At 43.0% G+C, this 19,584-nt stretch overlaps 1 protein-coding gene across 2 annotated transcripts in view; it reads right to left on the bottom strand.

Annotated features, from left to right (window-relative positions):
- Pclo (piccolo presynaptic cytomatrix protein) overlaps window positions 1-19,584 on the bottom strand; it is a 288,549-nt gene that overhangs the window by 123,265 nt on the left and 145,700 nt on the right. For both annotated transcript variants that reach the window (XM_050139687.1, XM_050139688.1), the window contains exons 7-8: window positions 12,579-17,655; window positions 10,198-12,218 (exon numbers count right to left, since the gene is read on the bottom strand). In XM_050139687.1, the coding sequence (XP_049995644.1) occupies window positions 10,198-12,218; window positions 12,579-17,655 (7,098 nt within the window). The remainder of the gene's footprint in view (window positions 1-10,197; window positions 12,219-12,578; window positions 17,656-19,584) is intronic.

Raw genomic sequence — 19,584 nt, 5'->3', positions numbered from 1 at the left:
AAAATGGGCTAAACCATTTGTGTGGGAAATCCGAAGAGAGCATGAAACTAATAAAATTTCTAAAAATTAAAGCAATAACCTGTATGAAGACATAAATGCAAATATAAAAATTGAAAGCGCCTCTTGCTTCTTCCCAGCAAGCGATCTTTCACGCTCTGGGGTGTTAACTGTTGTAGCATGGCTTGCCGGGGATTTAGTCAGCTTGAGAACAAATCTCTTCTCCAGAGAGAGCCGCTGCTGTGACTCCAGTGTTTTCATGAAATATCGACTTCCTGTCATTTTCATCCGGATATTATTAACTCTGTTTTATAGACAATAACATGTAATTCCTTACTGAGCACGAACTATTCTTTCAGTTCTTTCTGAACGTGAAGTATTAAATCTGTGGCTGCTGCAAATTGCTTCCCGAGCATCAGGTCATGAGCAATGTGAAGAATGAGGCCGCCACTGAGTATCAAAAGCTCTGAGAACTTTGACGACAATTCTAAAAGTGGCATTCAACTATCCGGAAGTGAGAAAGACGGTCTGTGTTCATGCTGTTATAATGGCTAACCACAAAGCCGTAGAGGGATCTCTACTATTTGGTGTTTATATCTCTCTGATTTTTCCTTGTCCTAAAACATAACCTTGAAACGACATTGAAACAAATGTGAGATGGGGGTTTGTTTGCTAGCGTAGCTGTTAATTTATTTTGTGTCTGTGATTGTGCATGGCACACACATCACAGTGGACGTGTGGAGGCCAAGTGACAACGTGTGGTAACTGGTTTGCTCCGTCTATTGTGTGTGTCCAGAAGCATCTTATCCCATGAGCCGTCTCACTAGCTCCAAGAGATGTTTGCAACTGATGAAACATTTCTTCTCCATAAATTGAAATCCTGTAAAACAGTGCTCATAAAACTTCAGTCCTGCCGCAAAGTCATGGTGATAGATCGGATTTCAAGTGCTCTTTGGATCATTTGGTTCCCTGTGAGACAATACTATTTACAATCGATTAGGGATTGTACATTTAATCCAGTTAGTGTCAACAAGCATTCTATAGATTGGAAGATAAAGTTCACAGGCTTGTAAAATAATGTCTTTTTTCCCTGTTATTTTAACTTCTTAAATTTGCTTTCAATTGCTAGTTCTACACAGACACAGAAAGAAGCAAGTCAATGGTTTTTCAATAGCTAAGCCATGAAATATGAGCCTATTGTGCATTTCTGTAAGTGTTTATTGGCAAGTAATTCCTGCCACACAGGAAAAACTGGTTGAAATTTTCAATAAAGATGACTCCTGCAAACAACATCTGGGTGATTTTTGTTAGAACAATTTTGAGCACTGATAACTATATCACACTGGAGAAACTCATACACATTTTGTTCAGGTACTAAGGGACAGCAAATTGTCACGCTAGGTTATTTAGGAAACTCACAGTCTCACAGGGTTTCCTATCACAGGAATCAGTGTTTTCAGGTCAAGGTTCAAATGAGGAAACAACTACCCAAGCAGCCTCTAAGCACAGAGCACAAACCCTGCAATTAGGACTTGTCGGACAGGAACCCACTGCCTAGCAGAAATTAAACGGATTTTTAATCCAGCCTCAAAAGAGTGATTTAGTCCTGTGGTTAAAATAACTTACCAGAAAGAATTTCTATTCCTTCAAATAATAAATAATAAACAAGTAATTAGCCATTCCGTTGGGAAGAGGAATGGCAACAACAAGCGTAATCACCTTCAGCCTCAAGTCTCCTTGCGTTATCCTGAATTCAGTCTGTGCTCTTTACTGTTAACCACAATATTAAGCTTTTATCTGACATCACATCCAATTAAATGTGATATGATGAGTCCAAGAATAAGAATATAGAAATGTAGATTCCAGGAATAAGAATATAGGAATAGAGAAATACAAAGTTGTAAGCCTAGGAGAATGAGAGCAGACAGTCAGCAGCTTTCTCGGGAGCTTAAGGATTAACTATTAACAGAGCTTACAACCCCAGAGCTCTGCCTGCAAGGCTGAAGCAGCCCCGGCAAACTGAGAGGCAGATTTTAGACAATCACCCCCTTTGCCTCCCCCCATCACTCATGACCAGCTATTGATGTGAGCCGAGTTAACTCTGAAATGATGGGATGTATGTGACTTTGTTGTTGTTCGTTGTCCCATACTCTTTCCAGCTTCATGAAACTGTAGCATCAGTGCAGAGCTTTGGTAAACACCATCAGAAAGTGCAAGAGAGAAACAATGGGCTAAATAAATAAATGGACAGACAAACCCTGTCAATGGAAATTCTAATAACAGGCAATTTGTATCTGAGTTTCACCTCGATATTGTAAAAACTGCTTTGTTCATGTCTTAATGCTTATTGCTTCTTGCTATAAAAAGAGGGAGCTCAGAAACCGTCCTTTGCTACAGGCTTACAAATCCATCTCTGGCTGTGATCTCAGCTAGCTGATAAGCTTTTTGTGCCCCATGGAGATTGATTTTTTTTAATTTCTTTTATTTTTTTCCTAAAATAAAGTTTGCTTCTGGTTTAATAGACTTTGGTGTTTTGTTCCCGATCTTTGTGTGACCCCCGAGGACCAAATAGGCATTCATTTATCAAAGCAAATAAGTTCTTAAATTATGGGGCTATAATCGGGATTAATAATTTCTTGTATTACTTTCAAGAATTTCCTGGCTTTAGCTCCGGCATTTTGGAGGCAGGGGCAGGTAGATCTTTGTGAGCATGGCCAGCCTGGTCTACATAATGAGCTCCACAGGACAACCAGGCCTACATAGTAAAATTGTTTTTTTTTTTTAATCAACTGTTTTAATATGAATCCTTCACAACTTGTTCTTAGTATGAAATTAAGATAAATAAAAGCCCTTCTGTTATTTAACATTGGACTAACCTACTTCAACTTATTTAGTCAGTTCCTTTGAGACTCTGTGTAGCTTACAAATTTATTCCCATCATTCCGTCACTCAGACATTAATTATAACCCCCCCCCATCATCAAAAAGAAAGCCTGTTATACGGTAACAAAATCCTACTATAGTAAAATTGACGTTGGGTAGGTGTAGTAATCGAAAGAACATACACCTTAATTTCAGATTATTCACCTTGAAATCACTGAATAAAATAGATTTAGCTCCTACAGAAGTAAAGTGATTTGTATATTTTAGCTATGCAACGGCATATGAAACACTGTGCAAAGCCACAGGTTTATGTGTGCATATTCTCCATATATATGAATACTAAAATAATATACATACGATATTAATGTATAGTATATTGAATGAGAAGAAAATATCAGAAAATTAATGGGACATATTATTCCTTAACTGTAACTTATGTCTTGAAATATATTCTTGTTTTTTTTCCAATTTTTAACATTATTATCAGTTTAATTGCTATTTTGTTTTTAATAATAGCTAATGCTGTATTTTTTAAGACCTAATAACTAGCATTTTTAAAAAATATAAATAGATACACAAACATGTGCATTTGTTTGTATGTGAGTTTTGGAGGAAGTATATTTGGGGGAACTTGTGTGTAGCTTTATTGAAGAGGTGATTATTAGCCTCACAATTGTTTAAACAGAATAACATGAGCTGTTGAGAAAATCGTATTATAAAACACTTTGGAAGTTAAATAATGTTAAGTAATGCTGTACATTAGTAAGTTACATTAATCACAATCAGATCTCAGTCTAGAAGGGTCCCTCACATCTGTTAAGCTGGCATGTCAAAATATCCACTGTTACATTTTAGTAGAGGACCTTCACTAGCAGGAATATAAAACTGTTTCTTAGAAGCATGCTAACTTTTATGTTTTGAAATATGGAATTCTGGAGAAGATAAGAAAAAATGGACTTTCAGTATTCTGAATTAATCCTTCAATACTGATTAAAATAAATTGCAATATTATTGAACAAACAATAAACTGACATTTGTATTTATGTTGATTTTATCACAAGACTTGATAATACTTTGCTAACTATTAATGACTCTAAGTCACTTCACTGTTATATTTTGAAAAACACTAATATACTGCTGCCTATTTTAATTAACATAGTTGGACTTTGCAATATAAGATTAAATCCCAACAAATATGTGAACAAGATAGAAAATGAAGAAAGATCAGACCTAGAAAAGATGATGTTTCTAGTATTTACAAATATATCTTTAACATGAAAGTACATTTTTCTTATATAATATCATTATAAATATGATTTTATCAAAATCAGTTTTAATAAACTAATATTCATCTTGCTTTTTCTTAAAAGATAGGGCAATAACCCCTGTCAAAAATCTTTCCTCAAATCCCACTTAGCCATTGCTTCTTAAATCTTCATACTTTGGAAGAATACAAAAAAATTGGTAAAAACAAAAATTCTAAGTATTTGACTATGGAAATCACTGTTAGAAATAGACATTAAAGGCATCCAAAAATTCAAAAATAGCTATTGAAACAGCAATCATGAAGGCAAAATGTATTCTTGCAACATTCAGCTCATAATTTGCATCTGTTTTCCTAAAGGATCTGGCTTATTATAGATAAATATAATTTTAATAGAGATTATATCTGTTAAGGATGGGAATAGGATCAAACAGTTTTAACAAATACTTTGTGTTCCTATGGCGAAATCATTAAAGATTTTTTTTATTCTCCAGGACATATGAATCTTTGAAGGGATTCAGCTATTTCTAGCTGGGGGGATGTTCTTAGAATTTACATTGCTTTCTTGCAGTGGCTAAGGTCACCTTGTCTCCTGACATGCTCAATTACCATTCCTTCCTGAGCCTGTGGATCACCTGGGTCAGTGACACTCTCCTGCCAGTGGAAGAGAAAGGTCGCAGGGAGCATAGCTTCTTTCCTCTATCCATGCAATTCTCCTGCCCTGAAGCTACAGACACTCCACAAATGCATTTTTAAAAAAGTGGGTTGAAATAAATTCTGACAAAGTCCAGTGTTGCATATCCAGGAGGCAGAAAAACAAGCAGGATAAACCAGAATAAAACAATATAACACTGAGTTACCAAGTTTGGTAAGTGGGTGAATACTGGCTTTTTTTTATTACAGGCTTAACTTTTGCTTTTTGTTTTACTGGACATTAAGAATTTGTGAAACTGGAAAAATGGAAACAGTTTGATAAGAAGTCCATTAAACATTTGTTTGGTCAGGCATTTTTCTGTGCTTTATATAAAGCTGTGAACTCAGTAAACAAAATCTTTACCCACGAATAAAATCTGAGCTTATATTCTTCAGGATAAGAAAGAATATTATGTATTATGTATATTCTACTAGATAATGAAGATAATATTTCGCATGTATTACGTGTAAATTTAGGGGTGAAAGTGAGACTTAATGTCATACGTGTATATAAGAAAATTAGACAGGAGGGCCTCTGCTCAATATCATCTGAGCAAAAGCTCATCAAGGAAGAGTGAATTTTACAAGGATCTGGGAGGAATCCAGAAGAGGAACCTGTACTGGGATAGTAGACATGTGGGCAGTGGGAAGTAGGCAGGAACAACAGACAGGCAGCGTTTAGGCAGCAAAGGGCCTTCTGAAGAAATGCAAATCAAAACTACTTAGAGATTGTGTCTTACACCAGCCAGAATGGCAAAAAGGAGTAAAACAAATGAGACCTCATGCTGGTGACAATGCGGGTAAGGGAAGCACTCCTGCATTGCTGCTGGGATTGCAAACTGTGTTCCCACTTTGGAAATCAGTGTGGCAGATCTTCGGGAAGCTGGGAGGAGATCCAGCTGTGACACCCTGGGTCACATATCCAAAGGACTCCATCTGTACTCTACTACAGTGACACCTGTTCATTCACGTCCACTGCTCCTGCCGAGACTGGAAGCTGCCGAGATGCCCATCAACAGATGAACGGATTATTAAAATGTGGTAGATTTGCACAATGGAATATTGTCTACTTGTTTAAAAAAGTGAAATTATGTGTTGGTTCCCAGCACATTTGATTAGGATTCTCACATCCACAAAGACAATCCTAGGAACCTTCTAGGCGTGGAGAATGTGGGTCATTTAGACAAGTCACTTCCTCTGGGAAGCTACTTGAGATTAGAAGGAAGATCTTAGGTCTGGTATGATGGCCTGTGACTGTAATCTCTGAGGCTGGCTCTCGCAGATTCATTGGGGATTTTGAGCTGCCCTGGATATGAAGGTTATTCCAGGAGCCTTCTGACCTATCCCAGCTGTGGTAACACCTCCCTTATTTTCCTCAGCAACTGGTAGCACCATGCCTCTTCCTAAAACCAAGAGGTGGTACCCACCCCAAAGTCTCCCCTCTCTGTGCCAAAAAAGTGAAATCATGAAATCCACAGGTAAACGGATGAAACCTACGTACAATGGAAGCTTGTTAACATATAAACATAAAACATAAACGCCAATGAACGCGGAGATAACAGGACTGCTGCTAGACATCTTTTGCCACCAACCTATATCTCCAGAGCAAGGAATTGGTTTCGTTTAATTAAGTGTTTGAACAAAGGCGCCCCATTGACACCCCTAAGATACTCAGGCTACTGCGAGAGCTATTGTTTATTCTCCACAAGCTGATGGGACGGTCCCTATTGCTGAAGATCACACTTACATCTCTCATAGACCATGGAGAAGTCAAGCCGGTGTCTGCCTAGAGCCCTTTTCACCCCTGTCGCCAACAGTTAATAGTACTGGAAGGCGCTTCGCGCACTTCCGGGGGATTGTTAACCACCAGTCCAGCTACACGTCCTGAGGTCTACAGTGATGGCCTGCCCGCATGATAAACTGCACAATGCATAAACTTGTTAAAGTAACCATAAGGTCTACTCAGTGAGATGGAGCCCTGTATTATTCCTTTAAAACGGCGGCGGGGCGGGCGCGGGCGTGTGGACGAACACAGGATAGACGGGACACGCGCAAAGGAAGGACAAGACACGCGGTTCCCACGTGGGTGCGTTTTAATGGGGAGAGGGGAACACAGTAAGGGGTGGGACGTGCGACACACAAGGGTAGGGGGAAAAGGGCCAAGAGGGGGGCCAAGAGAGCGAAGCCTCGTGGACCTTCGCTTTTAACGGGGGGCGCAAGGTTATCTGGGAGGAGTGGCCTTCACCTGGGCGCGGCCAGCGCGCACACAGGTGACGGTAATCCAGGAGAAGTCTGGGAGCTGTAGTTTCCAAGGAATAACAACCTGACAGTAGATAGGGCTCGGGTCTAGGGGAAAACCCAGTAGAACTCACTCTTCTGCTAAAGGAACATAGCAATAAAATGACTGCAAACAACCTTCTTCTATACCATTTGACCAGTGTCTGAGTTATCATCGGAGAAACTTCCTTCTACAGTAGATGCGAACTAACACAGACACCCACAACTGGAAAATGTGCAGACACTGAGAGACGGTGGAAAACTCAGCCCTAAATGGGATGTCTCTATCAATTATCTCTCCTAGGTGCACAAGAAAGACTGTAAACGCCCACGGGGATAGAGGACTCCAAGGAAATAGCGTCTTCCAGACACAGCGGGGCTGACGCACACTTGCAGACTATGGAAACATGCACAGGTCTAGGCTAGATGGGGTCACAATGCTGGCAGTAGAAGGGGACACAAGCTCCTATCACTAACCACTGACAGCTGTTTGCAAACAACCTGTGCTCTTCGGTGCAGTTTTACTGGGTACACGAACCATAACTAAGGGCAGGCCACAGGCCCAACAGCAGATTGATGGCATAAAACCAACTCAATATTAATTTTGGAGAATTTTTTTTTCAATTCATATTTATGTGTTTGGGCATTTTAAACCTTATTTGTCTTTTGTTCATATATTATGTTTTCTTATTTTATTTTTTCATGGATTTTATTTTCTTTGTGTCTCTCTGTGTATGTGTTTTTTCATGCTTTTTATTATTTTTCTGTTCTTTTCTGCCTGCTTTTTTTTTCTAAAGAGAGAGAGAGAGACAGAGAGAGAATGCATGGAGTTGGATGGGTGGGGATGTGGAGAGGATCTGAGAGGAGATGAGAGAAAGGAAGCCAAAATCAGAATAATATACTGCAAGAAAAAAATAACTTCAATAAAAAGTAAATTCCTAGTAGTGACTGAACTTTGTAAGATTCTACTAATGAGTTCAAATTGTGAAGCAAGTAGTGTATTTGCTTACATAGATTGTAACCAAAAGCTACTCTACTTGCTCCTTTAGAGAACTTAGGAAGGAGCAGAACAGCGGAGTCCAAAGGCTAAACACAAAATGATGGTGACTTTGATCCAGCTTGGCACAAAGGAAGCAAACATAGGTTCTCTAATTCGGACATTAGATTCCGTGTAATTGACCCCTCACTAACCACTCCAGTTTTATTTACTGTAAACCTTGTTTGCCCCCTTTTTGATGTATAACCGGCTATTAATCTGAACACATGGATATTTTTTATCCTCTATTTGGAATGACCTTCATCTTTCTCTCCATGACCTAGCAGAGAGTTCAGCCTTCATGTCTAAGAGTCTCCTCCCTGGAAACGTTCCTGACCTATTGGAAGCAGGAGATGCTGGTCCAGACTTTTATACGCTATAAAACTCACCTTCTGCTGCTTATGAAGGGTCCTACCAATAGCAATATCAATAACACGTATGCAATTATCCCATATTTAGTATATATTGAAGTTGACCAACTAGAAGAAGTTGGAATTGTGCTCCGAGCAATGAACCTAGGATGTTTCCAACTTAGTTATTATTTAGTAATTGTACTTAATAAACTCACAACACCCATTATATCCTTCTTTGTACATTTGCAAATGCAAAGGGAACAATGTGAGGAAAATTCTGATAGCTTGAATCTCTGCCACAACTGAACTAAAAGTTTAAAGCCACAATTTGAGCAGACAACGCATCAGTTGGCAAAATCCTCTTTCTAATGACCAAATCCTGAAACACTATTTTAAAAGTTCAAAACATAATGTTTTCCCATTTTATTATTTATGTGAATTTATAGGTCAGAGGTGTAAAAAAAATAAATTCACACTTAAATTACTTAAATGCCACTTTCACGTGACGTTGAACAGATTTCAGAAGCAAAGCTGTCTCAATGCACAAGTGTCTGTCTGATTACAGTCCTGGTCTCTGTGCCCAGCCTTCCTTGTATCTTTAGCATTCACCGCACAATCCTCTTTAAGAAGGAAATACAGAAGATCATAAAATTCTGTTATAAATGCGGAAAATTTAGATGTGAAATTTTAATTAATATTATTGTAAATATGTCTGTATAACTACAAACAGACTTAAAGGTGTGTATTTTATAATATACATTTAAATATGTAATATAATGGTAAATTTTAAAAATTATATTATATTTTATAGACCACGGCTGTTGTTGAACACGTGGGGAATCAGTGGAAGAGTGGTATTTCAGACTATTGTCTTCAGAAGCTTCAGAGTTTGCAGGTTCATAGGTAAGAAACTACTGCACCAGGGCAAATTTTCACTTGAAAATATTTGTTCCAAATTGAACTGATAGTTAAACCATGTATAAATGATTTTATTAATTACAATATGCCTGCTATTGTGGTTAATCAACATTTCTCATCTTCATTTATGTCTATATGTACAACATATTTATCTGTTTCTTCCCTTGAGACACAGTTATACCTCAAAGATGATCTCTATTGAAACAAACATACACATTAGTTATGCTTCTATCGGCATTTGTAGTAAGGCTCATCTGAGGTTAGTTTAAGGAAGTTGCCCCAAACATAGTAAACTTGGATGAACTGGGCCTTACTTTCTTCTGTTCACATCTTGGGCAATAAGCTTATGCTAAGCTTTTAAGGCCAATATCCTGACTGGAAGAAGAGACTGACTTCACACGTTTATTTCACCAGCACTCAGTCATGAGTCCTAACACTCCTGGTCTAAATGCATGGTCATGCTTCATCCTTTGCCTTGTTTACTTATATTCAATATTTTATCCCATCAGGTGGGGAAATGAATATTAATTGAACACACTAAAATTGGTCGATGAGTCAGAGATCTTAATATTAGAATAAACCTTCCCCCCCCCCCGTTGGCATTTTTAAGAGAATGAGGTCCTCCCCACCCTGACACACACATTTATAACGCAATAGTCCTCCCTCGATTTCAGTCTTTCATTTTCTACGCGCTAGCTTTGTTACCTTCTAAGTCTGCAAACACACGATTAACATCTACGCATCCATTGTCTTCTAACTGAAAGGAACCCCTCTTACCGTGAAGCCCTCGGAATACTGAAAAGGAGCCCTGGAACGCTCGTCCGCTGTAGGACTCAGAGGCTTGGGGTCAGACAGAGAACGCTGCATCATCTTGGCTGTCTTAGGACTTGCTGGGGGCACTTTAGCCATGTCTGGATGGAGTACTTTCTGTGGACTTACGTCATCAGGGAGGGGTTTCTCGTAAGGTACAAAGGCTGATTCTAATGCTTTGCCTGGTGACAGTGGGGAGATGGGTGAGTAGAGGACCTTGGGAGATTTGGGTGGGGAAGGAGCCAGCTGGACTGTGGTGTCTGCCCGAAGGTGAGCTGAGGAGTACCCAATCTCTAAAGGTGTTGGGCGTTTCTTGTCTTTGGGTGGAGAGGAGGCACCCAGATAAGGAGGGCTCTGTGTGTCTGAATCTGTTTCTGTTTGACATCCTAAACTGCCCCCTTTGTAAGTCTTTTCAGGTGCTGAAATGTGTTTAATTATTTCTACCTTGGCATCCACCCGCGCTCGTACGGAAGGTGTCCTTATGGTTCCCACTGGTTCAGTTTGCACAGATATCTCTGCGACTGTCTGAACTGCTACACTGGAGACTTTGGAGAGGGGTTTGGTCTTGTCACCCTCTGTGGTGCTGCCGTCTCCGTACTTCCCCGGACGGGCTTTTCTCCTTGACCTAGAAGGCACGTCCCATTCATCCTGATCTTCGTCATCAGTCTGGACACTGGTATCCACGCTCTTTTTAGTTCTCCTCCTTCTACTGGTATAGCTCCGGTCAGCAGTTTCTTCGTCGTCAGTTTGGACGCCGCTGTCCACTATCTTTTTCAAGTTCCGCGGATCGTCTGCCAGACTTTCCCCCATCTCTTCATACTGCCCCCGAACTTTAGCTCCCGAACTTCTCTTTTTTGGTTGTTTCTCCTCTTTTACCACAACATCCGTCAGAGGTATCTCTGAAACAGTACTCAGGATGCCGGGCGGAGCGATGTACTGAGTCACCCCATCGGATTGAACAGTGTACCATCCTTGGCTCTGGGGTATTTCAATGGCCACCACGGTAGAAGCTGTGGTGGTGGCATCTTCGGTGGCCCAAAACTGACTGCCCTCTGGAGCAGCATACTGACCCTCCAACATGGCCTGCTCAGTGGTGGTTTGCGGAGAGGCATTTCCAGAGGGGTCATAGTTGTACTGGTAGATCTGGCGGAGCTTCTGCTCCTCGAGCTGCTGGTGTAGCTGCTGTTGCAGCTGCTGAATCTGCTCAAGCTGTAACTGCTGCTGAGCTAGCGTCTCCTGCCTCATCATGAACTGGGCCTGCCGCTCTTCTTCTTGCTGGTATAGGAGGTGCTGTTTCATAGACTGCAGCTCCTCCAGCTTCTTTTGAACCATGATCTTTTCCTGCTCTCGGAACCTCTGAATCTCCTGACGTTCCCACTCCAACTCCTCAGCAAAGCGCTGTTGCTTAATTTTCTCCAGCTCCAGGAGCTCTCGCTCCAAGTCAAGCTGCTGCTGCTGCTTATCTTCGTCAGAGACCATTGAAAGAGTGCTTTCCTCTCCTACCACCTCAGAGAACCCTTCCGATGCTGTGGTGAAAGCAGGGACAGAGTCCACCGTCTCAGCAGGGAGAGTTTCCATAGTCATCGTTTGCAGACTGGCATTGATGTCAATGCCGGTCACTGAGATGTCTGTTTCGGATGCACCCGTTGTTAGGAAATACGACCGAGGCATTGGCTGGCTTTGATGCAGGGCTGAGAGTGAAGTCAGTGCATCTGTTGTGTGAATGCCCGACAAATCCCTGACCGTGGTGCTGAAAATGGAGCCGGGCTGAGTGGTGATAGCAAATGTGGCGGGGATCGGAGTTGCTACCGAAGAATAGACAACACCATTAGATGACCTCAGAACACTTCCCGCTCCATACTGCGGTCCTGGAGGAGGAGTCATTCTCGCTGTGGAATACTGCGGGGTACTAATCCCAACTCCTGAAATGACTTGGCGTGTTTCTGGGTATGGACCTGTAGTCTTGCTTGAATAATCCATTACCTCACCTGAAATACAGGGTAGAGTTATAGTCCAGTTCTCAGAATGAAGGATGCTGTCTGGGTCTGAAAGCCCTTTTATCTCGGTGGACGCAATGAAGGGGACGGCATGCAAATCCACAGGTTAACCTAGTTAGGTGCGGAGGAAAAAGCAATGTTGGACATGCAGGCACATGCAGACAACGACAACAGCAAGAACCACGAAGAAACAAAAAATGCGCGTGTACTGTAAAATATAATTGCCAAGACATCCAAAGAAAGCAAAAATGTAAAGGAAACCAGAGTAGGGGTATTTTTCTCATCCTGAAACGAGATGCAGAACACCGTAATGGCATTTCAAGGCAGTGTCTGTGGCTATGTCATACTGACCTGTAGATACTCTCCCTGAAGTTAGATCTACGGCTGCATCAGCGCCTCCAGAGTAATCAAAAGCATTCTTACTTTTATAGAAAAAATGTCCAGCTTCTGCCAAATTAGTGTCAGACATGGAGGGTTTCATTCCACCAACCCCTCTGTAACCGTACGGCCCTGATCTATCATACTGATAGTGATCGTCCCTGTAACCGAAGCGGTCTTCAGGAAGGGTAGTGGCAGGCTGCTGCGCTGTGCAGCTCCTTCCAAAAGGCAGCTTATAAACCATGTCACAGCACACAGCCCTTCTTCCCGCGGTCAGATCAACAGGCTTCTCGTCGTCTTCTATTATTTTGGTCACCACATTGGAAGTAGACTCATCCATTGTGACAACTGTCCTATGAGACTTGGACGTGCTGAGATCTACCGCTTCTCCGTCTGTGATCCCCTGAGATGCGATGCTGTCAGTCCATCCGTTGGTGACACCGACAGGGGGCACAGTGACAGGCTTCGTCACCGCCAATGTCACTGCCTGAGCGGAGGGACCCAGCGATAAGTTGATTGGTGCTTCGTCTCTGATCGTGGGAAATGTCTGGCCGCCTGCTATCCTATAGGGTGACTCAGTATGTTTCGAGACGGTAAGCTGGAGCGGTACTGCCCCTGCACGCTCTCCGCTCACTTGGCTTCCCGTGACTGTTGTGTAAGTTGTGGTATCGGTGCATGTGACAACCGCCACTGTCTCCGAGTCTAGGCCGACTGGAGTTATTAAAGAGGCAGCCGCGCTGAGATTTATGATAGAAGGTTGGATGGCGCTAATTTGTCGCCCATAAACTTCATTTGTCGTGGTCTGCCTTTTCACCTCCATGGCAGAGGCAGAAAGATCCATACATTTTTCAGCTGCTTTAGCTTCTGTTTTTGGTATTGTTCGTAAATCAATGGCATCACCAGTAAGTGGCAACTTTCCATTTTCCTTGTACGGACGCCTGTCTAGAGCAAGAGGCTCTGGCGGAATGGGTATGGAAACACTTCTGGGAGCGATGCTGGGGGCTGTGCTTCCGGTCGCAGAAACCTGGGTTTTTGATCCTTCTGTTGGAAGGAACTGTGTAAGTGATGTTGGAGCTCCTTGAAATAGAGACGGTGTCACAATAGGGGCAGAAGAAAAGGTCTCCAAAGCTCCTGGTGCGTACAGGGCTGGCTGTGAAGAACTTGGAATTTCCGTAGTTGTCATAGGAGGAACTACAGAAAACACTGTTTCAAGGGAAACTAGATCTTTTGGGGGTGATCCCAAGGGCCAGCTGGTAATGGCTTGGGCAGCAGAAGAATCTGTTGGAGTCCCAGGTTCAGAGGGCAATGTGATAACCACGTACGTCTCCATTAGAGACTTAGAGTACCTTGGTGAGGATTTATTGGAATGTGGGGAAAGTGGGGAGGTAGGGGAAGGCAGTTTGTAATCTGCTGAAGTCACTAAATTCAGGGACATACTTGAAGTTAAAGACAGACCTGTTGGTTTGGGGCACGTGTCTGTTGTTTTTGGTGCAGTTACCGGAATCTGAGGAACTACTGGCTTGGGGGCAATTGGAGGTTTGATTGGTTCTGGCCGATGTGTAAACACAAGTCCAGTTGGAATTGAAGCAGGCTTCGGAGGGACAGGAGGCGGTGCGGCGGCACATACTTTGGTGGTAGGTAGCCCATTACTCCTCCGAGCGGCTGTGACCTCCACTGTAGTAACAACATCAATGTGGGTTGTAGAGATAGTCGTTGGAGTCACTGGAGCTTGAGTGGCCAATTTTTTTTTAGGATAAATGATTGGCTTAGGTGAAGTTGCTGGGGGCAATGGTGGAGGAGGAGGAGGAGGAGGAGGAGGTGGTGGTGGAGGTGGAGGAGGTGGAGGGGGAGGAGGGGGTGGCTGGGCTGATATGTCTAAAGAAGAACTTCGGAAAAATGGATGAGATTTAGGTGGGTGGGTAGAAACAGGAGGACCAGCTGATGGTAACCTATATGTGGGCTTTTCCTGACCCGAGACCTTTCCAGATACAGGATATGGAGATACAGGCTGTTCTTTCATCTGCGGGGCTATGACGGAATGAGGTGTTTGGACCAACCCAGTTTCAGGTAAGCTGATTTTTGCGAATTCAGCCTCAGACTCTTCCCTTTTATCTTTGTAAGCATCCAAAACCTCTAGAATAATTCCATCCCCAGTTTCTGTCTTGCCTTTTATGGGATCTTTTTCAGATGTAGGTAAGTCCGTGGACACGGTGTCAGCGTGTGGCCTGCCAGCTTTAGGTCCTACAGTTTCTGTGACAGAAGGGGTCATACTAGAGAAGGAAATCACAGCATGGTCACCATCCGTTCTACTTTCAGGCATGATGGTCCGATCTAAGGACACGCCTATGTCTTCTGGGTAGTCTATGACACTGCCCGGAAAATAAGTGGAGGAAGAAATTTCCTCAGAGTCTTCAAATTTAGTTATTCCTCCCGCTGGCTCTGTATAAGCCGCGGTTACACTGTCCAGGGGAGCGACAGGTGAGGAGCTGTCGGTGGTGCAGACGGAAGAAACCGATGACGTAAGAGAAGGTGTGTCGGACGGGGGGACAGACGCAGCACTTTCTGAAGGCTCGGAGTAGGTCAATATCAGTGACTCATGGGCAATTATTTCTTGAATTTCTCTGGTATAATCAGTTACATATTCATCTTCAAGTTCTTCTGTTGAAAAATGTTGGGTTATCTTAACATCTGGGATAGAGAGAGTGGCGCTGCTGGTTGAGTCTGTAAGAGATGCTCCAGAAAGGATGCTTGATGTCAAAGATGCATCTTGCACCCTGTCAAAATCCATAGTGGACTCTGTCATGTCATCCCCGATGGTGGTCTGCGGAGGACTGGATCCATCTGTTACCTGCATCTGCTGCCGCCTCATAAGTTCTTCGTAGGCAGCGTCAGCATCTAATAATTTCTTTTCCTCACTGGTAGAAGTTACCATGGTGCCCAGGTCCACTATCTCGTGGCTTTCTGGAATGATATACGAGCTCGAAACTATGTCTTCTTGAGGCACGATAGAATGTAAGCTTTCTAACTCATAAAACTCTTTCTGGAGGTCTGTAATTTTCTGCATAGGATCATCGTAAATCTGTTCGGGGAGTCTTATCTTTTGCTCTCTCCCTCTCTGCTGCAGAAATCCGTTTTGTTCTTCTTGCCTGGTGAGCAGGCTGCCATCTACAGATCCATTGTATGTGTCCTCTACTAAAGATTCATAAATGTAGTCCTCTATTAACATGCCCCCATACAGCGGCTCTTTTTCAAACACTTCGTCTCGCTCGTTTACAGCTGGGAAGGACTTGTATTTGTGGGTTTTCTGCATCATTTCTTCATACATCTCTTCGGCGCTCCTCAGCGCCTTCTGAACACCTTCTTTCTGCATCACAGATTGCTCATCTGTGGGTGAGTACAAAGACACAGCTGTGGGCAATTTATAAACTTTCTGAACTTCTATTATTTTCTCAGGGCTTATTTCAAATCCTTCCGGGTCGGATTCTATGCTAGGTGAGTATTCAGAACAAGAGGACCTATGGAGCTCCTCCATTTCTGCCGCCTGGCGCAATTCTTCCGTGGGAGATGCATCCTCAATGGGAGAGAGATTACTGGGTGGCGTCTTGGGTCTTTCTCTCCTTCTCTGAGCTCGAAGTTCATCTTTGTCTTTCTTTGATTTCTTACTAGAACTCTTCCTTTGTTGCTGCTCTAATTCCCGCTGCTTCTCTTGCTCTTTGAGCAATTCTTCTTCCTCTCGCAATTCTTCTTCCTCCGAAGAATCTTCGATGGTGGGCAAGAGAGGGCCATGTGTCCGGTGCCGCGCTTTGCGCTGCTGTTTGCTCTCCCCTTTCTTGTGGCTGGGGCTGCTGTCGCTGTCCTCATCGAGTGACGACACCGATGTAGGGGACGTGCCAGGAGTGAAGCTGGATGCGTGGAGACTAGAGGACCCCTCTCCTCTAGATCTGTCCTCGGGTGAGTCTGTGAGGCTTTCCATTTCTAATTCAGGCTCTTCGTCAAAATACAAAGTTGTTTTTTTCTGAGAGGACTCGGCGGAGTATTTATCTGCTGTCGTGCTGTTGAGTTCGATCGTCTTAAAACGACGTAACCCTCCGCCTCCAGCAACGACAAGTTCTTCGCTCTCCTGACTTTTAGTTTCTCGGAATTTGAGCTCAGGACTTTCATCGAATGTTTCATCGTCCTCGTCATGCCAGGAATGACGTCTCCCTGCGTCATCATCAAAGCTAGTGGTACTCTTGCGAGTCAGTCGTCTGTGCTTCCCCACTGTGCTTTTCCCTTTGCCTTTGGCTTCTTCCCTTTTCTGGCTCTCAGGAAGACCGCCAATCTCTTTGAGCTGACTCCTGATGAACTCATCGTCTTCAGAGCCAGAAGCATCCTCATCCGCACTCATTTCGAGAATCTGTTTTCGTATGAAGTCCTCTTCTTCCCCAGAACCTTGGCTGTCTTCCTGTTTATACTCATCGCTGCTTGAGGAGCCAACACTAGTTCGCCGCTTTCGACGTACGACAGGGGAGTTTTCACTTTCGCTGCTGTCTTCCACGGAATCATAGGATGCTCTTCTTGGACTTAGGTCATCAACCAGCTCAGGCTTTTCTTTATGGTCCTTCCTGGAAGGAAAGCCTTGTTGGCTATCCCTTTTGGAACTTTCTTTCTTTTCTTGGCTCTCTTTGACCTCTTCTTCTGAAAGAGTAATATCCAGCATTTCAGACTGGGTCTGAGGCTTTTGTTGTTCCTGAGGCTGCTCAGGAGAAACCTTCTGGGGCTGTGCTTTCTTTTCTGATTTATCACCCAGTGTACTCGCCTGAGCTTCCAATATGGATAGTACTGTGCTTTCCAGCTTCGCTAGGTCCGAGGGGCTGGAAGGGCTGCTTTCTTGTGAGAAAGAGTCCTTTTTGAGTCCTTTGAGCAAATCTTTGTCATCGCTTGGTATAAGACTTGGGATTTCACCAAGAGAACCTGATATTCCATCAGAAGAGTAGCCTGTGTCACTCAGACCTTGTGGGCTCTTGGGCTGCTGAGAACTGGAGGTGTCGGACTTGTCCTCTTCCTTTTCCTAGTGGAGGGGAAAAATCACAGGCAAATGTATTAGAGTTGAACTAATCACGAGGCTTCACCATTCACCATTATTATTAAATAACCATCAATAATTGAGGAATAAATATGGAAAAATTCAGCTATGTGATGATAGTTTTTGTTTTCTTGGTGTAATTGTTGTTGTTGCTTTCTGAGACAGGGTTTTTCTGTGTAGCCTTGTAGCCCATTCTGGAACTTGCTTTATACCCCAGGCTGGCCTCGAACTCACAGAGATCTGCCTGCCTCTGCTTCTGCCTCTGGAGTGCTGAGGTTAAATGTGTTTTCCACCACCACCTGGAATAAGATGGTATTTTCAAAAAAATCTTTGTATGAGAACAAAATTGAGAACAGTTGATATTCACTAACTTAGGTTAGTTTTCATTTAAACTAAATTTAAATTACATATTAATTCTCAATTTCACTTGATTTTCTTTCATTAATTTCACGAGGCCCCTTTACATTTTAATTTCACTTTCCTTCAAATACATTATCTGTATCAATAAATTTATTTTGTGATGAAGTTCAAATGGTTTAAAAGAAAAAGTCAGTCTCTGTCTCTGTCTCTGTCTCTTTCTCTCATGTTTGTATGCGTCTGTCTCTCGTCTGTCCATCCTTGGACGGCAGAGGAGAACATTGGGTGTTCTATCATCCTTTGTCTAGTTCCCTTAAGACAGGGTCATTCACTGGACCTGGAGCTTGCTGTTTTTGGCTATGCTAGATGACCAGTGAGCCCAAGAAATCTTCCTGTCCCTGCCAGTCCTGTCCCAACTCCCTACCCCAGGACTGATGCTACAGGTGTACAAGGCCACACTTATTTCTTACATGGGTGCTGCAGTCTGAACATGGATTCTTGTCATCATCATACAGCAAGCAATCTCTCTTTCTCCCTCCTCCCTTTCCTCTCTTGTGTGTGTTGTTTTTTTTTTAATTCAATTGAAAAGTTTTTCATAAATATATGATTATGGATTTTCCTCTTCCAACTCCTCTGCGCTGAATAACTTTATTTCAACTTGAGACAAGCTTGAGTTATCTGAAAGGAGGGAACTTCAACTGAGGAAATTGCTTTCATAAGACCCAGCTGTAAGGCTTAACTCGTGATTGATGGGGGAAGGTCAGCCCATTGTGGGTGGGGCCATCCCTAAGCTAGTGGTCCTGGGCTGAGCAAGCCATGGGGAGCAAACCAGTAAGCAGACCCCCCTCCATGGCTTCTGCATCAGCCCCTGCTTCTAGGTTCCTGCCCTGTGTGAGTTCCTGTCCTGACTTCCCTTAGTGATAATGTTCTTAGAAGTGTAAGCTGAAATAAACCCTGCCCTCCCCAAGTTTTTTGATCACGGTGTTTCATCACAGCAACAGTAATTCTGACTCTGACATCCTCCCAGATTTCTCCTGCCTCCTCGCCCACCCAAATCTCCTTCCTCTCTCTCCTTATAGAACAACAGAGACAAAACAAACAGGCTGCCATCACAGCGGTCCGCTAATACACGGTCTTCCTGAGTGGACAGCACTACCTCACCGCATCCCACAAGACGACACAGAGCAGGGCTGGGAAGCACAAGAGAGTCTCAACGGATGACTTCATTAGTTAATGCTGCCTCCCATCATTCACAGCAGACACCATGGTTATGGAGGAAAATCAGCCAAAATATGATCTTCCATAAGTTAATTCTGATAGTTTATAATACAGATTTTTGAGGTCCGTCCTGACATTTTTATAAAAATAAGCTTAAGACTAGATACATAGAATGTAACAAAGAAAAGCAAAAGGGAATTCATGAAGTGCTAACACAAAACGTTAACATCCTTTCTCTGCTCCTGCCGGTGTACGGCTTTCCCGTGTGCCTAGGCATCCTTCACTCCTTTGCACTATGTTCTCCCTTATCAGACCTTCTGGTCCTGTCTGCCCCACGCG

Source organism: Alexandromys fortis, unplaced genomic scaffold (assembly GCF_014885135.2).
Source record: "Alexandromys fortis isolate MF-2015 unplaced genomic scaffold, M_Fortis_MF-2015_v1.1 scaffold_38, whole genome shotgun sequence".
Classification (NCBI taxonomy): Eukaryota; Metazoa; Chordata; class Mammalia; order Rodentia; family Cricetidae; genus Alexandromys; species Alexandromys fortis.
The sequence above is the reverse complement of the archived record's forward strand: the minus strand, read 5'-3'. Positions and strand labels throughout refer to the sequence as shown.